The sequence below is a fragment of the Aulonocara stuartgranti genome (assembly GCF_965226115.1).
Source record: "Aulonocara stuartgranti genome assembly, chromosome: 12".
Classification (NCBI taxonomy): Eukaryota; Metazoa; Chordata; class Actinopteri; order Cichliformes; family Cichlidae; genus Aulonocara; species Aulonocara stuartgranti.
This window is the reverse complement of record NC_138948.1, coordinates 30,574,799-30,593,593: the sequence shown is the minus strand read 5'-3', so window position 1 is coordinate 30,593,593 and position 18,795 is coordinate 30,574,799. Positions and strand designations below refer to the sequence as shown.

Sequence of the window (18,795 nt, the reverse complement as noted above, 5' to 3'; positions counted from 1 at the left end):
GAATCCTGCAGCTTTCGATATGGAAGTGAATAATACCTTCCCTGGGGACACAGACAGGAAATACTATGAGCCCCAAGTCACCGCTGGGTCATAAACACCTTTATATTTGCAATCTTATTCCCACTCTATCTTTTTGTCTGTCTCTTAAGAGTAATAGCATCATCCTAAAGATGGCTGCATTACTGTAATTCCTCCGAGGGTCCCAATACAACCCTGGCACTCAGCATCACCTGCCAATAGTTCACTTGGTGTATTAATTGAACCAAGCATCATTCTTTTGTGAGACACAACAGGCTGGGTGAGCGAGCCAGCAGGTTAAAGAGATGAGTTGCAGTAATTAATAAATTCTGTGTTTATGTTATAGTGCCATGAAAAAGTGTTGTTTTTATGATTTGCTAATTATAAAACGTACATATTTCAGATCAGATTTATTAGATAAATAGAGAATATTAGAGACTGTCAACCTAAATAAATACAATATACAATTTTTAAATGATGATTTTATTTATTAAAGGAGAAAAACTATACAAGCCTACCTGGCCTTGTGTGAAAAGTAATTGCCCCTTAAACCTAAGAGCTGTTTGTGTGACTCTTGGCAGCAAGAACTGCAATCAGGTGTTTGCGATAACTGGCAATGAGTCGATAACTGGCAATGAGTCGATAACTGGCAATGAGTCTTTCCCTTCACAGTCAGGAAATTTGCCCCACAGTTTGCAGATCTATTCTAATTCAGGCGCGTTGGAGGGTGTTTGAGTTTGGACAGCCTGTTTAGGGTCATGCTGAAGAATCTCATTGGAATTTAAGTCTGTACTTTGACTAGGCCACTCCAAAACCTGCTTTCTTTCAGACATTCAGATGTAGACTTGCTGGTGTGTTTCAGATCATTGTCCTGCTGTATAATCCAAGTGTGCTTGAGTTTCAGGGCACAAACTGATGGCAGGATATTCTCCTTCAAGATTTTCTAGACAGCAGAATTCAAGATTCCATCAATTACAGAAAGCTGTCCAGGTCCTGAAGCAGCAAAGCAGCCCCAGAATATCACAGTGTTTTACAGCAGCTGCACTGTCTAGCACACTAGATGAAGCCTTTAATGAAGATAAATAAAGTGCTGTATGGATGTGCATAGTTGTGTAAATAGAGCTTAAATTAATCTAAAGTACTTCAAGTAGCTATTAAATCTCATTCTTTAGAGCTTATTCGTTGTGGAGCTGTTACAGGTTTTAAAAGTAAAAAAGAGAAAACGCATGATAAAATTGTAATACTCTAACCTTATTAGATGAAGGGATCAGAACTTTGATATTTTTTATGAGTTTAAAAAGGCTAATTTAATATAAACTCACCATTAATTATGGCATCATCTTATACAGAGTCTCCGAAATAAATCTTGAGAAAAATGGAATGAGTTTGAAAACATTAGCCTTTAAATTCCAACTTTACTGTCCTGTCAAAGGCTGTTATAGCTAGTAAAATAAAAAAATAAATAAATAGATGAAGAGAAAAAGAAAATTTAGGTACAATAAATGTCACTGCTGGGGCAGCAGTTGTGTGGTGTTTGGAGAGGAAGGACCCAAGTTGCAGACAACAGCAGTGATGCGAGTGAGGTTTATTGATGACGGGTGACAGTGACACAAAGCAGTGATAAAAAATTACAAAGTAAACTGAACTGGGAAAGCTAGTAAGCTGACCTGAAACATAACACAAAGGGAGGACACGAGGCGAGGAGCAGAGAGACACAGAGAAACACAAAATAACACAGACGAACTGACGAGGAACACAGGCAGGACACCCTATAAATACACACAAGGCAATGAGGGAATGACACACCAGAGGGGAACACAGCTGGAACTAATGGCCATCACGAGACACAGACCTTCAAAGTAAAACAGGAAATTCACAGACTGTTTTCCAAACACAAACTCAGAGACACGAACAGAACACCGGGAGAGGACACAGGTAGGGATAACAGAAACACTAAACACAAAACCCAAACCTTAAGAACTAATACAAAAACAGAAGAAACTAGAAAATAATAATAATAAACTCAAAACACTGGGTCAGCGACCCAGGACCATGACAATAAAGGGAAATAAATGTTGCTGATGTCAAAAAATTGTCTTTAAAATACAAGCATTAAAGTTCAAACTTGTGTTACAACAAAAGAAAATTAAGACTCTAAACATTAGATGCATAATGTCCGAATTATGTTTTGGGCTGAATTGGAAAAAACAGAATGATAAAAAATATTGTTAATTAAAAGAAATCTAAATTTTGGACAATATTAAAGTTAAATGTTTGACCTAAAAGGTGAAACTCGAGATAAATTAAAAAATTCGTTTAAAAAGACAAAATCATTTTTAATATATAATTTTGATTTTATTAATAACAAAATTGACTTGATGGGACTCTGTTAAATCATCATTAGAACTATAAATGACAAAATCCTCACCACTGTTACTTCTTACTGGCATTAATGGACATTCATATACATCCCACTCAGGATGCAGTTGCTATGTAGTGTTGGTCGATACACTAGAAACCCATGTGCTCTTCTTTCACATTAAACACTGATCACATTCACTGTTTGTCCAAGTGTTAATAAATCCAACTTCAAATGTGTTATCTCCTTCCTTTGTGTCCTTTGTGGATTCAGCATGAGGATGAACTTTGTTACCAGATGATGGCGCTGTCTGCTACCAATTGACTCAGAACCTCCCACCAGAAATTATGGGGAACTATACCCCCCCCCCCCCCCCCCCCACACACACACACACACACACTCAGGCTCACACATGCAGCTAGATGTGGGTCATCATTTATCTTGGGTATTAAGAGGGCAGACTCTAAGTGTGTGTGTGTTTGTTTATTTTAGTAAACATTGTGGTTTTTTAAATTTTGATTTGTACCATTTCTAATAATTTAGGTCTGAGACTGCAGTCATGGATTCACACAGGCATGTCGTGTGACCAGTATTTCATGAATTTCCAGTTAGTTGTGAGAAACCTGTCTTCCTTGATTCTGCAGAGATTTTGTCACGTTTTCCAGCCTGGAGGCTTCTCTCTCTTTCACTTCTTTCATTGTCAGGTCTAGCAGCTTCCTTCTGACTTGAGTCGACTGAGTGACTAAACATTTTCACAGTTTTTGATTAGAAAGTAACCCCCCTCCTCTCCTCCCATTTGTATTATATACTTATATAGGTTATTTAGATATTCTATTCTATTCTATTCTATATTTTTATATTTAAGGAGAAGCATATCAAATTTTATTTAAACTTACTGATAATGTTATAGAATTTGTTCATTATAATTCTGACAGGAAGCAGAAAGAGAGGGCATATTTCTCTGATGTTGGCTTCTCTTCATTGGGTCTCACTGAAATCCAGAATCTTCTATGAGCTGATAGAGGACGAAAATGAGAGCGAGAAGAGGACAGATGGAGGACAGTTAGTGAAATGTATAGATGTTTAGTGAGGAACTGAATCCATGAAAAGGATGAAAAATGGAAAGACGGCTGGCCCAGATGACATACCTGTGGAGGTGTGGAAATGTCTTTGAGCAAGGCCAGTGGACTTTTTAACCAGATTGTTTAATGCAATCCTGTGTGTGAGGAAAACCAAATGATAACCAATGATTTATAGACCTTCTCTGCGTTGAATCATACCTGTTATTAATCTCTGTCTCTCTTCCACAGCATGTCTTTATCCTGTTTTCCTTCTCTCACCCCAACCAGTCGCAGCAGATGGCCCCGGAGGTTTCTTCCTGTTAAAAGGGAGTTTTTCCTTCCCACTGTCGCCAAAGTGCTTGCTCATAGGGGGTCATATGATTGTTGTGTTTTTCTCTGTATGTATTATGTAGGGTCTACCTTACAATATAAAGCGCCTTGAGGGGACTGTTGTTAGAATTTGGCACTATACAAATAAAATTGAATTTAATTGAAATTGCTCTTTCTCATGAGTTCTAGGTATAGTAAAATATCCTAGATTCAAAAGTCAAGCCATCTGTCAGGCAGCTGAAGACAGCTGAAATTAGGACAGGAAAATAATCCCAAACAGACAAACAGAGAAACAGCCATTCTACACCATGGCTGAAAAAGAAAAAAGGTGCTATTATGGCCCAGCCAAATCCAGACCTCTACCTAGTTGAAATAATGTGGCACATAAACAAATGTCCTCAAGCCTTAATGAACTCAAACAACCCTGTAAAGAGTAGTAGTCTAGAAAAAGAAAATATTTTAGACATAATGTGGTACCTATTTAACGTCAAGTCATGCTTTCTAATGTTGAAAAACTGTTAAATACAACAGCAGCCCTCTATCCACCACAGCGCCTTTATAGTATAAGCTGCAACATTATCAGGTACACTGTTTGAAGATTTTTGCTAGGACTGACCAGGAGGGAGAAGATTAGAAATCAGCTCATCAGAAGGACATCTGAGGTTAAGTGGTTTGGAGACAAAGTTAGAGAAACAAGTGTGAGATGGTTTGTGCATGTGCAGAAATATATTGAAGAAAAGATGTTGAACATGGAGCTACATAGGTGAGTTTTGACCCTTTTTGAGGGTGCTCAAGTGACCCCAAATTTTATCAGAGCATCCTTAAAAATAACTATTAATAGTATCAATAACAGCGCATTTTTGTATTATTTTCTAGAATTATCTTCAAATGTAATATTTATTCTTATAAAGTGTCTGCTTATTTTTATTTGTTCTCTAAATAGCATTGGCTAATGAAGCTTAAATCATCAGAGATTATTAGCTAGTTTTAGCCATCTGGTCCAGTAGTCTGCTGGGATATCGGGAGTTGCCAGCCAAGGAGACGATGTGTGTTATTATTATTGAATTGGGCTTCAGTGTTTGTTTACTGTACAGCTCCAGATTCAGGTGACAGCAAGTGAAAATGATCTTACCTGTCTATGTGCAGCAGCACACTGTATTCAGTTTGGATATTGCTGTAAACTGACATGGATCACTTTATGTATTTCATTTACTGTAATAATGTGTTTTCCTCACATTGATTGGTGATGATTTCACATAACTAAGCAGTATGCTGTACTGTTGTTGACTGTGGATCCCCCACTTACTCCTATAATAATTTTTATATGATTATGTTTTTGTTATTTTCTAGTTTCTAGTTGAGTTATGAGGATGCATTCAAAATAAATATATAAAAAAATATTTAAAAATAAATAAATAAAACAATGCTATTACAGTTTGCTCTGTGTACAGGTCTATGGAGTGGCAGCGTGATTTTTTTTAGTTTGTGTATTGAATAATACTATTTTAAGCGCTTGATGATTTGGTGGACTGCCTCTGTGTGATTAAGAGACTAAAATAATGTTTCTCACCTTATCTGTCTTGCCATAAATGAAGGAAGACCACAGAGGAGGGCATGCAGATGGTTGGTGTGACAGGAGAGTCTGTAAGGGATAGGATGAGACAGACGAGGATGATCAAAGAAGAAAAAGATCTCACAACCCATTCTTTTCGGATAGATGCTGCTATAAAATCGCGAGAGCTAGTCTATTGGGGAGAATTTGATGATTTTCAGACGCTACTACTATATCCAGAAGATGGCAGTAATGCCAACCCCACGGATGAGTGTCTCCACTAAACCCCAGAAGGGAAGAAGAACATTTTTCTTGAAACCACGTGACATGTGTGTAGTCGGGCTGTAAAGATGGTTTCCTCCGTTGCCAAATCAAATCTGGCTCCACTGAGAAGTTTCTGTTTTTTAAATTCAGTGTTTCACTTTAGGAACCTCCGTGAGTTAACATGGCTACTTATTACTATTTGTTACTTGACGAGCCAGTCGCTGGCAGACGACGGTGACTTTATGGAGGAGTTTCTGAAGCGGGAATATTCTCTTGTGAAGCCGTACCGCGGTGAGTTTAATGTTAAACTAGAATTACGTTACCGCCAATGTCAGCTAACATTGGCAACTAACATAAACGTTGACAGTAGACAGTTTGTCACCGAAAGGTAGGCTTTGGCTTAAATTCATTTTTTTCTTGGATAGAATTGTGTGGCGGAGGATAATAATTAACTAAGAAGAACTTTGTGCCTCTCTGTCGTTACAGATCGTGGGTAGCGTTACAGCAAGCGGGATAATAACTGTTGTTAACACACCACTAACTATTGGCTAGTCCATAATGCTAATGAAGACTAGCCTACCTGCAGTTAGCTTTAATCAGCAGAGCAAACCTGTCTGATTACGGTGAGGAACTCTAGCAAAAAACAACAATAAAATTCAGGAAATTAAGCCCGTAACGCTCTCCATTATGAAAGATTAGTTTTTCATTGTCTCAACAAAGAGCAGTTTGAGTAACCTTCATGGCCACTTTTCATATTAGCGTATATTAGTTAATTCAAAGTAATTAGAAACAAAAACTGATAACTAGAAAATGGGGTCGGGCTTATAAAGAATACATCAGAACAAAGAACGATTTTAAAAAAAAAAACAGTTTTCGTTAATTAAAACTAAATCTAAAAAGTCATAACAATAATAAGGGAGTTTTTTTTTTTTTAAACGTACTGAAGCAGTTTTGTGTGTACTGAAGTTGACCACACGTAATAAGTGTATTTAATGAAACTGTGAGTAAGCTTCCTTAGTAGGGTTGTTGTACTGTTGGGCCACTATTGCACTTCATTAAAGTCTTTTGCAGTACACTCCTGCCACTTTGCACAGGCATTTTATCGTGTGATATAATACAGTGTGTTTTTTATCTGTCTTGTTATTTATATTTCTTGCACAACAGTCAGGTGAAGAACCCACAATATCGTTATATAAGTACAATGAAAATAAAGGGCTATTGTATTCTAATACCTATTTTGAACTTTTCAAGTCATACTCTAATAAAGACCCTTGATTTATAGCAGGGGTGTCAAACTCAAATACACAGTGGGCCAAAATTCAAAACTGGAACAAAGTCGCGGGCTAACGTTAATATTTATTGAAATATATTTATTCCTCCAGATATAAGAATGAATCTTTTCTTATGGACTCAAACACGTTTTGCTGAAAAACTGAATATGGAACAAGCAAAGCTTAATACTAAACAACATATATATTAGCTGTATAATACCAGTAGGCCAGCTCTAATAGTAATTTGGTATGGCTTCGCGGGCCAAATGTAATTAGGCTGCGGGACAAATTTGGCCCGCGGGCCAGAGTTTGACACCTATGATTTATAGTAATAAAAATAAACAGTACAGTACAGGAGCCACTGAAAAGGAAATATTTGTAGTCAATAAAATGTATACATAAACTGAATGTTACAACAAAAGACGAAACGCAACGTAAATGGTAAAAGAAGATTTCTAAGAAAAACAATGGTAAACTTTGGTGTGGCTTGCTGTGAATGCAGAAGTGTTACTACTGTTGTTTTGCAGGCTTGGGTTTCTCTAGCTCCTCACAGTGGGATCTGATGGGCACTGCCATGGTGACGCCTGACCATGTGAGGCTAACCCCAGACCTGCAGAGCAGGCAGGGAGCTGTGTGGAGCCGAATTGTAAGTCAAATGGGACAGCCTGCATTATCAGGCTTGCAATATGCAATGCATTCTTACCCAGCAAACCACAATTTCCCTCACTTCCTGCTTTAAACTAAAAACCCTACTTTATATGGCTTTAGTTTAACAATGAATGTTATGCAGCATTTTATAAATAAAATATAAATGATACAAATCAGTCTGTTTCAAAAGGATGATATGTCACTCATATCTGATGACAAGTGCATGCTACACATTGCTGAGTGTAAGAATAACCTGCTTTTCTTTATTGCTATTGCTTTTCAGCCTTTGCTTCTGCAAGATTGGGAGCTGAGAGTACAATTTAAAGTCCATGGCCAAGGGAAGAAGAACCTGAATGGTGATGGACTGGCCATCTGGTTAACCAGAGATCGCATGAAAAATGGTAGGTTAATGCTAAATGTGTTTCAGCATCGTATTTGCAATTTTATAATTGAATAGCCCTCAAAGTGAACAGTTTATCCTAATGAGCTTGTCATTTTTTTTCTCAGTCACATGATAAGATATCATTTTATTAGCACATCCTGTGCACAGTGACTTGTGATACCAGGGAAAGCAAACAGAATAAACAGTCTCAATTTTCAGCTGCAGGAAACACTGCTTACAAAACTTTACATGTTCATTCATTGTTTCAAAAACACATTTTAGTTACTTTTCTTTTGTTTGTTTTGTTTTATTGTTTGTTTTTAATCCAATTAGGTAAGTTACCTGTAGTATTACACTGCTCAAAAAAAATAAAGAAACAATTTTAGATTTAGAACGTTAAGCCAATTAAACTAATGAGATAGTGATCCGGTTGGTTAGCAGAGGGGTTATTTGTTAGGTTAAAGGTTTTGGTGTTAATGAAATTAACAGCAGGCAAATGCAGTGGTTAGCACTGTTGCCTGACAGCCAGAAGGTCCTGGGTTCAATCCCATCATCTAACCGGGTCCTTTTTGTGCGAGTTTGCATGGGTTCTTTCTAGGTACTCCAACTTTGTCCCACAGTCGACATGCAGTTAGTGGGGTTAGGTTAACTGGTGATTCTAAATTGTCCATAGGTGTGAATGTGAGTGTGAATCGTTGTCTGTCTCTCTGTGTTAGCCCTGCATCAGATTGGCAACGTTTCCAGGGTGTACCGTGCCTCTCATTCTCTCATCACTGAGACAAAACAGGAATGGCTTTACAGGTGGAGACCAAAAACTTGTGTTTTGTGCCAAAACATCCTTGGACCTATTGTCAGACTGGTGCAGTGGATCCTTGGTTCCTCCTCAGTTATGCCCTGGTCCAGATCTAGGATGAGATCCTATCCCCCGAACACAATCTCTTGTCTCGTTAGGAGCATCCCCTGATGTTGTCACACATGTGTACAAGCATGTTGGGGCCAGAAAAGTACCATTTTGAGTTGCTTCAATGAAATCTCAACAGAATGCGCTATCCTGCTGCATCTTTTTTTTTTTTAAACTTTGATTTTCAAGATGTTTTTTAATCAAGCCCTCTGTAAGTTGATGCTTTTCATTTCTATCACATTACCCAGTCCATGTCAGTGTAGCTATCCAACTTTTTTCCTCATTGAGAACTGATGTGTTTTCTAAGTGTTCCTTTAATTACATTTTTTAAGCAGTGTGTTGTGCGCCTGGCTAAAGAGAATTATTCAGTCATTATCATCTATTTTTTTATGCTTTTAAGTTTGTTACATTTTTGTTGCTACTGTATTTAAATAAAGACAACCTATGCTGCGCTGGTCTTAGTTTTTAAAGGAAACTTCCAAATGGAGTTATTCTTCCACAGTTTGTGGTACAAATGTTTCTGTCTACATGTAAAGACAGCTGTCATCATCGAGTGACTCTTTATCACGGTGTGTGTGGACTAGTTGCCACACCCCCAATGATATGATAGTGAGCTTTAGAGCATTTGGGTGGGATTAGGATAATACAATCGTTTCACGTGAAAATTTTTTATTTATTTATTTATTTTAATTAACTTCCTGCATGTACTAGTTTGTCTGATTACATTTTTTCCTCCAAAGTGCTGAAAACACAAAGAAACTCTGTTGGAGAAAACTTAAGACTGAAATTTAGTCCCAAATCAAATTATATTAATTGCTATGTTTCAGCTTTATTATTTCTGTGGTATTCCTCTGTTTGCAGGCCCTGTATTTGGCAACATGAACCATTTCTCTGGACTTGGAATATTTGTGGACACTTACCCCAATGATGATAAGACCCATGATGTAAGTGACAGTCTGTAGCTTTTGTTGTTTTTTTTTTTAAAAGCCTGAGTTTAAATCAAGACTTTGTTGTCATGTGGAAACCCACACAACATACACACAATGTTTCTTTTTGATGACTGAATTTCAGCCAATCTGACATGCAAACATGTACTGTTGCTAATAATGTAAACTTATACTGACTGACAACGAACCTGGCCAGAAAAAAGACAAGTAGCAGTCCTGGTGAAGTTTGAATTATTAACATTAATCATCAGGATGCTCATACCCTGGTAGTGCTAATGTTTTAAGGTGAAGCAGCAGTAGAACTGCAGTTTTCAGGCTGACTCGACTGGATTACTGTAATGCACTTTATATTGGGGTCAGTGCATCATATATTAGTCATCTACAGGGGGTGCAAAATGCCGCAGCTCGTCTTTTAACTGGCACTCGAAAGTTTGAGCACATTTCCCCTATTTTAGCTTCACTTCACTGGCTGCCCATTTCTTTTAGGATTCATTTTAAAATTCTTTTATTTGCTTTTAAAGCTCTCCATGGCCTAGCCCCATCTTATCTCTCTGAGCTGCTACAGCCTTATACACCCACCCGCTCTCTCAGGTCAGCTGATCAGCTGCTCCTGATTGTACCCAGGACTGGGCATAAACTTAGAGGAGATCGTGCTTTTGCTGTAGCATCTCCAAAACTGTGGAACGAGCTTCCTTTAGAGATTAGACAGGCCAGTTCTTTATCTGTTTTAAGTCACTCTTGAAAACCCACCTCTTTACCCTGGCCTTTGATACCACGTGAGATGTTGGTTTTTATTTTTATTTCAGTTGTTTTTAGGTGATTCGATGCTGTTTTATCTTGTTTTTGTTTTAATATAGGGCTGTTTTAATTTATGTATTATGTGTTTTATTTATTTATTTTTGCTGTTTTCTGTTATTCTATTGTTTTAACTTGTTTTTCTGTATAGCACTTTGTTCCTGTGCTGGGTATTTTAAAGTGCTTTATAAATAAAATTGGATTCAACTATTTCAACTTACAACAGTGAACAGCTCAGATTTTAGAGTTAATTTTCTCTGGCTAACCAGTGTCCAGTGTTTTTGTCCCCCCCCCCCCCCCTTTACTAAGAAAAGCTTTATGCAATATAACATCAAACTGTTCAGTAGTGCTGTTTCATGTCTCTGTGAAATGAACTACCTGTGGAATGGTGTTTGTGGTTCCTGCTGATGAAGTTGTGACTCCTCTGTCTTCTTCACAGAGGACATTCCCTTACATATCTGTGATGCTGGGGAATGGCACCCTGTCGTATGACCACGATCGTGACGGTCGGTCCACAGAGCTTGGAGGATGCACAGCTATGGCACGCAACTCGGTCTACGACAACTTTTTCCTTGTTAGATACTCCAAAAATCAACTGACGGTATGGCTCATTATCTGCAGGACCTGTTTCAGGGTGTCACTTGTCCTTAAAGGTGACATTCTTGTGTAATGAAATTAAAACTGAGTAGTACAATGAGGCATGAAAAGTAGAATGTTGATTGGTTTATTCAAACCATTTGTTCCTCTGCCCTTAGCTCATGGTGGATGTTGATGGTAAGCAGGAATGGAGAGAATGTGCTGACATTACAGGAGTGCGGCTACCTACAGGCTACTTCTTAGGTGCCTCCTCTGCCACGGGAGACCTGTCAGGTATGAAATCTCAGAATAATGCTTTGACCACAGGATATATTGCAAAGTGAAGCTATAAAAAGATCTATAAAAAGATTGGATTATAAACATGGCATCCAAACTAGATGAATTAACCCTTTAAAGCCGGTCAGAGCGGGCACGCTCTGTTTTGCGTAACTATTTTTAAATCTGGGTAGCACTGCAACCACGTAAGCTAGCGCAATAATTTTTTTTGCATATGAAACCGGAGGAGTTGTACTTACATCTTATGCCATCAGCTTGTCCTAGGTCACAGTTTCCTTCCACATATAGCTTTGCAAAAACTGCATAAAAAGCGCTTGCAGCAACAAAAACATAATATTCCAGAAACATGCTTTGCCGATCCGATCAGCTGTTCATAACACTTCCTACGTTGGAATAGACGTCAGTGCGAACTTTTGCATGTCCACCATTACCTGCCCGAAACCGGAAGTGACGTCATTTTCGCGGAAATGTAGTTTTTTTTTACCATGAGGGCCTCATGAGCCTATACTGGTGTTTTTAAAAGTTATCTTTGACTTTATGACTTTCTGTGTCGTTTCTGGGATGCTTAGGACTCATATTGCACTGCTGGAAATAGTTAATTTTGATGCATATGCTGCTTTTTTGCAAATTTGCAGTATAATGTTTATTTTCGTTTTTCGTGCAGTATATAAAAATTGGTGTATTTCAAAAATAAAACTATGAAGACACTCAAAATAAATTTCCTGTGATGGGAAACTATTTTGTGCAACTTTTTTGTATTTACAGTTTTGAGGGATAAACCTCTTAAATTTCTCTAACTAGAAATATATGTTAAAAAAGCAAAAACGATTTTCAATTTTTTTTGTAGTTTGTTGCACTTTTTTGTAATTTATGTAATTACTATGTACTTAATGCATACATATTATTAAAATATGGGCTATAATGGTTGTATTGATGTATAGCAACTTGAAATGCTCCCAAAAATGGCTCCACAGCATGTAAAAAATATAATATAAGCTCTGGCGGACTTAGTTTTATGGTAGGTCTTAAAGGGTTAAACATCAACTTCCTAACAGCTCAGGTTTTAAAATGAAGTCAGCTGTTGCTTAAGATGTTAATTACGGGTGTGTTCTTCTAGATAACCATGACATCATCTCCATGAAGCTGTATGAGCTTACAGTCGAGAGGACTCCACAGGAAGCGGAAGAAGGGGAAGTAGTCACCATCCCCAGAGTTGACAACATGGAGCAGTTTCAAGGTAAATGCAGCACGATCATCATCAACCTGAAGTCATCCTTCTCAGCGCTGCACCGTATCGGCACCATTACTCAGGGCGGGGTTGCAGCTAGTGTGAAGTCTTGAGGGCCCAGTATTACCAGGCCCTACACCACCAATAGCATCATTGCACTCCCACTGGTTTTCATGCTCACCATAACTGCAGAGGTGGCCACTGCAGTATTCTCCTGAACTGCTTAAGCAGAGAAACAGAAGGTGAAGAAATCAAAATCAAGTTTATTCTTTCCCCACAAAGTCTTGTCTTTTTAGATTGTTGCCACGTCTCCCTCTGTGTAATCTGTGAAGCTCTAAGCTTAAAAAAAAAAAAAGAAGCATGATTGTACACTTGCATTTAACTGAACAGTTTTGTACTCAGCATTTTTTGCATGCTGAGCACAAAGTTGATGTAACAGAGCAGATGAGTATAGTATAGTCTGCCACTATACTATACTATACTGCTTCCCGCATGATGATAAAAGGCTCAAGTAAATGGATGAGGCTGATACTGGCAGACATGAATCCAGTATGTGGGCACATCTCATACATGTAGTATATCTAATTGATATTATTTGTTCATGTTTACAGCTGGGAGAACAGAGGGCTGAAACTTCAGCCATTTTTTTTTTTCTAATATTTTTTGCTTTTACTTTGCAGTGGAAGTGGAGGAGGAAGGGATGAGTGGAGTCCAGCTGTTCTTCACCCTTCTCTTCACAGTCGTGGGCCTGGTCGTGCTGGGAGTGGTAGGGCTAATAGTTTACGGGCGCTGGAAGGAAAACAAACGCAAACGCTTTTACTGAGGAAAGATCAGCCAGTCCGCAGAATGTGTTTTAATGAACAAACATGCAAAGACTCAATGACACAAATCGAACAAACTGAACTTTAGTGGGTTTGAAGCATAGAGCTATGAGAACAAATGAATACATGAGCTGTGGTTTAAAATATTTAAGATTTCTGGAAGATTGATGAGATAAAGCTCTGCTTGCTGTAGTGAAGCAAAATCATTTTAAAAATATGTTCATCTAAACTTGAAGCACGGTGGGACTTTTTATCTGCACTAACTGAGGCACTGTTTCTACCAGCAGGAAGTAAGAAAAACAACAGAATGAGTCACTAAATCAGATGCTGAGTTTGCTGACATTATGTTACACAATTTTGGAGTTTGGGGTATCTCTGCGGACCTGAGCCAGCGCAGAGTGGGTAGAAGTCATGGTAGCGAAGTTGGGCGCTTCTTTCATTGTCATTTAAATTTTTTGTTGGCAATTCACTAACTTTACTAATAATCCTGTGTTTATTTTATTTTCTAAATACGTGACCCTTAAAATGCTTATTTGTACATCAATATTTTCCTTATGACTTTTCATTATATCTGTGACTTACCTGCAACTTTCACAAATCAGATGGGACTTGGGCCTGTTTGTTAGCTTGCCCACTATAGAAATGCTGTTTTGTAGGTAGCTAGCAGAGTGGCATAGATATGTGCACATATTCTGCCACTGGTATGTCCCGGATGATTAATCAGACTTTTAAATTCTGAATGACAATGTTAGCTTCCATTAACATTTTAAAAAGTTAGCTTAAAATGATTCGTCATAGATCAAGCACATCTCTACAGAGGGCCTGTTGGCAAGTGGTTGCTGCTGTTGCTGGGTGAAATCATCACAAAGAAGTTGCACCAAAAACCACCTTTTGATCGCTGTGGTTGGAGTATGCTAACATTATCATTACTCTCTGACCTGTAGTGAAACTTTGGGAAGAAAAAAATGCAACACAAATCAGAGTAAAAGTTGTGCCGTTTGAAATGTGTTGGTTACAAGAGCAAGGCACAATTTTTACTTTGAAGGCAAATGTTTTTAGTTTGTGTTGACCCTTCAGGTTCACTTCTGCTTGACATGTACTTTGTGTTTGTAGGCAATTTGTTATCCAGGCACAAGCTGCTGGTGACCATGCCAACCTGCTAGCAAACAGTCTTTTAATGTAGCAGCATTATACCAACTTCACACTAGCAACCTCGGGCAATCACTTGCCAACCAGTCATGGAACACACACTTTTTGGTGGAGACTGGTGGTTACTCATCCCTCAGTCGATTTCAGTGACTGCCAACAACTGCTCACAAGCAGTCGGAAAATACACAATTAAGTGCCATATGGCCACTTAAAGGTGTTTTGTCTTTTTGTGTGACTACCACAAAGGCCATTGTGAGTTTACTGATCCCTGGGCCAGCAGGGACTACTTGTTGTGAGATGAACTTTATGCTTAAACATCCCCTAATCAGGGCCTCGTTCCCAATTGGTGATGTGTTAAGTAGTCATAAATTATCAGTTGCGTCACTAATGTACCATACTGCAACAGCTACCCTTAAATGTATACCTGAATTACAATAGTTAGAGCTACGTAGCATTATTCAGATGCACTTGTTTTGTGTGACGATTCCCAAACGAGACAGCTGAATTTATATTTCCAACAGGGTTCACAGTAGACTATCAAAATATTCATGTTAAACATTATATTATAGAAATAGGTTAGGATGCACTAAGCCTCGTCTCATATAAACGTTCAGTGAGGTCTGATTGTTTTTAATATTTGAAGAACTTCTCTCTCCGTAGATCTTCATGCATTATAAGACCTGGCTAAGACCTGAACAGTATGGTGGCTGCACCGAGAGCAACAACTTATGTGGCATGCCCATCAATGAATGTGTGGGAGAGTAGTTCATCTTTGACTGTTGTTCTTTGTTCTCTTCAGCCAACAATACACGACAATTACAACTGATGGTAACGATTTAATTCCAGAGTAGATTTAATGAACAAACAGGTGCGGAACTTTCTTGCCTGGTTGATTCTACAGTTCATGTTAATGCACCCACTGTAAATGCCTCACGCACATGGCTCTGTGATGTGCAGAGAGCACCACTCTAATTTGACTTGTAGCTGCTGTGAAGACCAGTGAGCCTGTGAATCTTTTTATACTTTTTGCTGCACTAAAGAAAAAAAAAAACTGGACTGTCATTTTATTTGAGATAACTTTATACAGCAATCCAGCATTTATTCAACAAGTGAAAATATTTATATAAATATTGCTGATACGTGAGCTCAATGCTATGTGTAAAAGAATAGTTGCGTTACCAGTGCTGAATAAAGTGCCTCACTAGGACCATTACAGGCAAACTCTCATTTTGATCCTCTCTGCAAGTTTGAGCTCAACATTTATTTTCTGTTTGACATCACTTCCATGGCTTGATCTACACTCTGACGTTACAAACAGGTCTCAGAAATGATAAGCTGATTTAAGAGTTTATCTGAGAACAGTTTGTCAGTGTCACTCTTTGTGGAGCACTGATGTTTTTAGTTCTTCCACCAACCAGTAACTTGGTAGCAATTGATGTTTTGCTCTGTACACACTTACATTAACAGCCATATGCTGCATCATGTAGTCATGTGAGTTTGATTAAACTGATCACTCAAACCAAGAGGAAGAAAAACAAAAAATGATGTCAAGCTTTATTGTGTCTATGAAGAAACCTCGAGTACTCAGTAAAACCTCAAATATCATGAAACTCTCCAGCATGGATGTAGAGCTCACACCTCACTGGTTAAAGAAGCACTGATGTGCCATTCATTCAATAACCATGCACTGACAATAACTATTAGAGACAACTCGGTGAGCAAAGTGATGCAATCATTTCAAAATTTCTTTAGATTTTGCAGTATTATCATTATTGTGATAAATGTGAATAGTCAGTATATAAAGACAACCAGCCAATGTATCAATATTGGGGGGTACAGCAAAACACAAAATGTTAAGTGTGATATTAAGAAAGTGCACAGTCAATATCACATGATATCATCAATAATTGTGAGCCTGACAGATTTTAACAAGTTGATAATACTCAGGAGTAGCACAAATGTGTAACTGAAATAACTACTCAAAACCAAGATTAGGGAAATCTCATTGTGTTTTGTTCCTTGGAAAAGGAGAAATATATATATATATATATATATATATATATATATATATATATATATATATATATATATATATATATATATATATATATATATATATATATATATATATATATATATATATATTGGGGTGTTAGATTTTGATATCAATATTGATATTGGTAATAAAAGTCCTAAAAATTGGTCGTCTCTGACCACTTCTATGCACTTGTAATTTTACTTTTTTATGCTTATAGAAAAATGTCATTCATATTGACATTGCTAATAAAAACTATAATAGACTATAATAATAAGAATTTTAATGGTTAAAATCTGTTAGAAGTATATCAGGAAAATCTGTAGATATATCAATATTTGTGGTCACGACAGCATCAATGAATGAATGATAATTGGGATATTTAAAAGCGAGATCTTAATATTGTATTAGCAATGCGCCTATAATATTTGTTAAAAGAAAAATTGTAATTCATGTCTTTGTTTGCTGTTGTGCAGTTTTGGGTTCTCACCACTTCCATGTACTTGTAATTTGAGTTTAATAGCTTCACTTTTAATAGCTAATAGTTTAATAGCTTACCAAAAAAACAGCACGCACTAGATAAAGTTATAGAAGAATTTTGCTACCAGCATTGATGCAAGGTTTTTTTTTTTTTTTTCAATTATCAATTTTTGTTTGTTTTTTTTAATTTGATTTGATTTTTTTTTTTTTACACAGCAATAATAGTACAAATAAAACTCTGATATAATGACAGCCTTAATTCATTTCATCCATTCAATAACAGACTAATCATTCAGGAAGACATTTGCCCAAAAAGCACTTCAGTGTTTAGTTCATTGGAGCTTTGTGGACAGTTTCATAGATTTTTGAAGCAATATCAATCAGTACTTCACTCTAATTAAAATCAGTTTCCAGCCCTTTAAAAAAAAAAAAGCTACAGATTTGTTTTTTTTTTTGTTTTTTTTTTCTTTTTTCAATGTAGGTGTTTCATTTTTGTGTCATTCAGCGTGTGCTGTCACTGGGGAAATCAGCCATTTAGGGATTTTTTTAATAATACTGTTCAGCTTATTATCAAATTAAAGAAAAAGAAAGCTCAACCCTTGTCTGAAAAATGTGTGTAAATCTTGTTTGTGTGTGATAATTCTTCTTCAATAAAAGTTTGTTTATTTTTTTCCGTTGTGGTGTTGTTTTTAGTTTTCTCTGCAAACGTTTTTCATGTACAGTGCCTTGTGTATTCAAGAAATTGAACTACAGGATGGGCCATTTATATGGATACACCGTAATAAAATGGGAATGGTTGGTGATATTAAAGTCCTGTTTGTGGCACATTAGTATATGTTGAGGGGGCAAACTCCTCAAGATGGGTGGTGACCATGGTGGCCATTTAGAAGTTGGCCATCTTGGATGCAACTTTTGTTTTTTCAATAGGAAGAGGGCCATGTGACGCATCAAACTTATTGGTAATGTCACGAGAAAAACAATGGTGTGCTTGGTTTCAACGTAACTTTATTCTTTCATGAGTTATTTACAAGTTTCTGACCACTTATAAAATGTGTTTAATGTGCTGCCCATTGTGTTGGATTGTCAATGCAGCCCTCTTCTCCCACTCTTCACACACTGATAGCAGGAGAAATGCCAGCACAGGCATCCAGTAGCCGTAGTTTCAGTTGCTGCACATCTCGTATCTTCACACCACAGACAATTGCCTTCAGATGACTCCAAAGATAAAAGTCTAAGGGGGTCAGATCGGGAGAATTTGGGGGGCCATTCAACTGCCGATGTGTGATTAATTGGTTTATAATCACTTAAACTAGTGACCTACAAGGAAGTGTAGGATGAGGCTCGAGGTGTTCAGATGCAGTCTGCATCTTCACAGTTATCACAAGCCCTCCACACTGTATGTTTAAGGTTAAAAGGTTTAGATTTTGACCAGAGGGGCCGATGGCGCGATATGGCAGCCTCGCTTCTATCAGTCTGCCCCAGGGTAGCTGTGGCTACAACTGTAGCTTGCCTCCACCAGTGTGTGAATGTGAGAGTGAATGAATAGTGGAATTGTAAAGCGCTTTGAGGGCCTCGAAAAGCGCTATATAAATGCAATCCATTATTATTATTATTATTATTATTATTATTATTAAAAGTTTTATCAAGACCGTGTAAAAAGATGAAAGTTCCCAGGTGAACG

The 18,795-nt window shown here is 37.5% G+C and overlaps 1 protein-coding gene and 1 long non-coding RNA gene across 2 annotated transcripts; one reads left to right on the top strand and one right to left on the bottom strand.

Moving 5' to 3' along the window:
* Positions 1-3,260: 3,260 nt before the first annotated feature.
* Positions 3,261-5,432, bottom strand: LOC309719330. Its single transcript, XR_014280228.1, has 3 exons — positions 5,339-5,432; positions 3,526-3,593; positions 3,261-3,392 (listed from the first exon to the last, which is right to left on the bottom strand). It is a non-coding gene; the product is annotated as an uncharacterized lncRNA (long non-coding RNA).
* Positions 5,433-5,614: 182 nt separating this feature from the next.
* On the top strand, positions 5,615-17,784 carry lman2lb (lectin, mannose-binding 2-like b). Its single transcript, XM_082555264.1, has 8 exons — positions 5,615-5,875; positions 7,383-7,501; positions 7,787-7,904; positions 9,648-9,730; positions 10,968-11,129; positions 11,284-11,398; positions 12,519-12,638; positions 13,310-17,784. Exons 1-8 carry the CDS (start codon positions 5,671-5,673, stop codon positions 13,450-13,452), a joined length of 1,065 nt encoding a protein of 354 aa, XP_082411390.1. The 5' UTR covers positions 5,615-5,670; the 3' UTR covers positions 13,453-17,784.
* Positions 17,785-18,795: the final 1,011 nt, after the last annotated feature.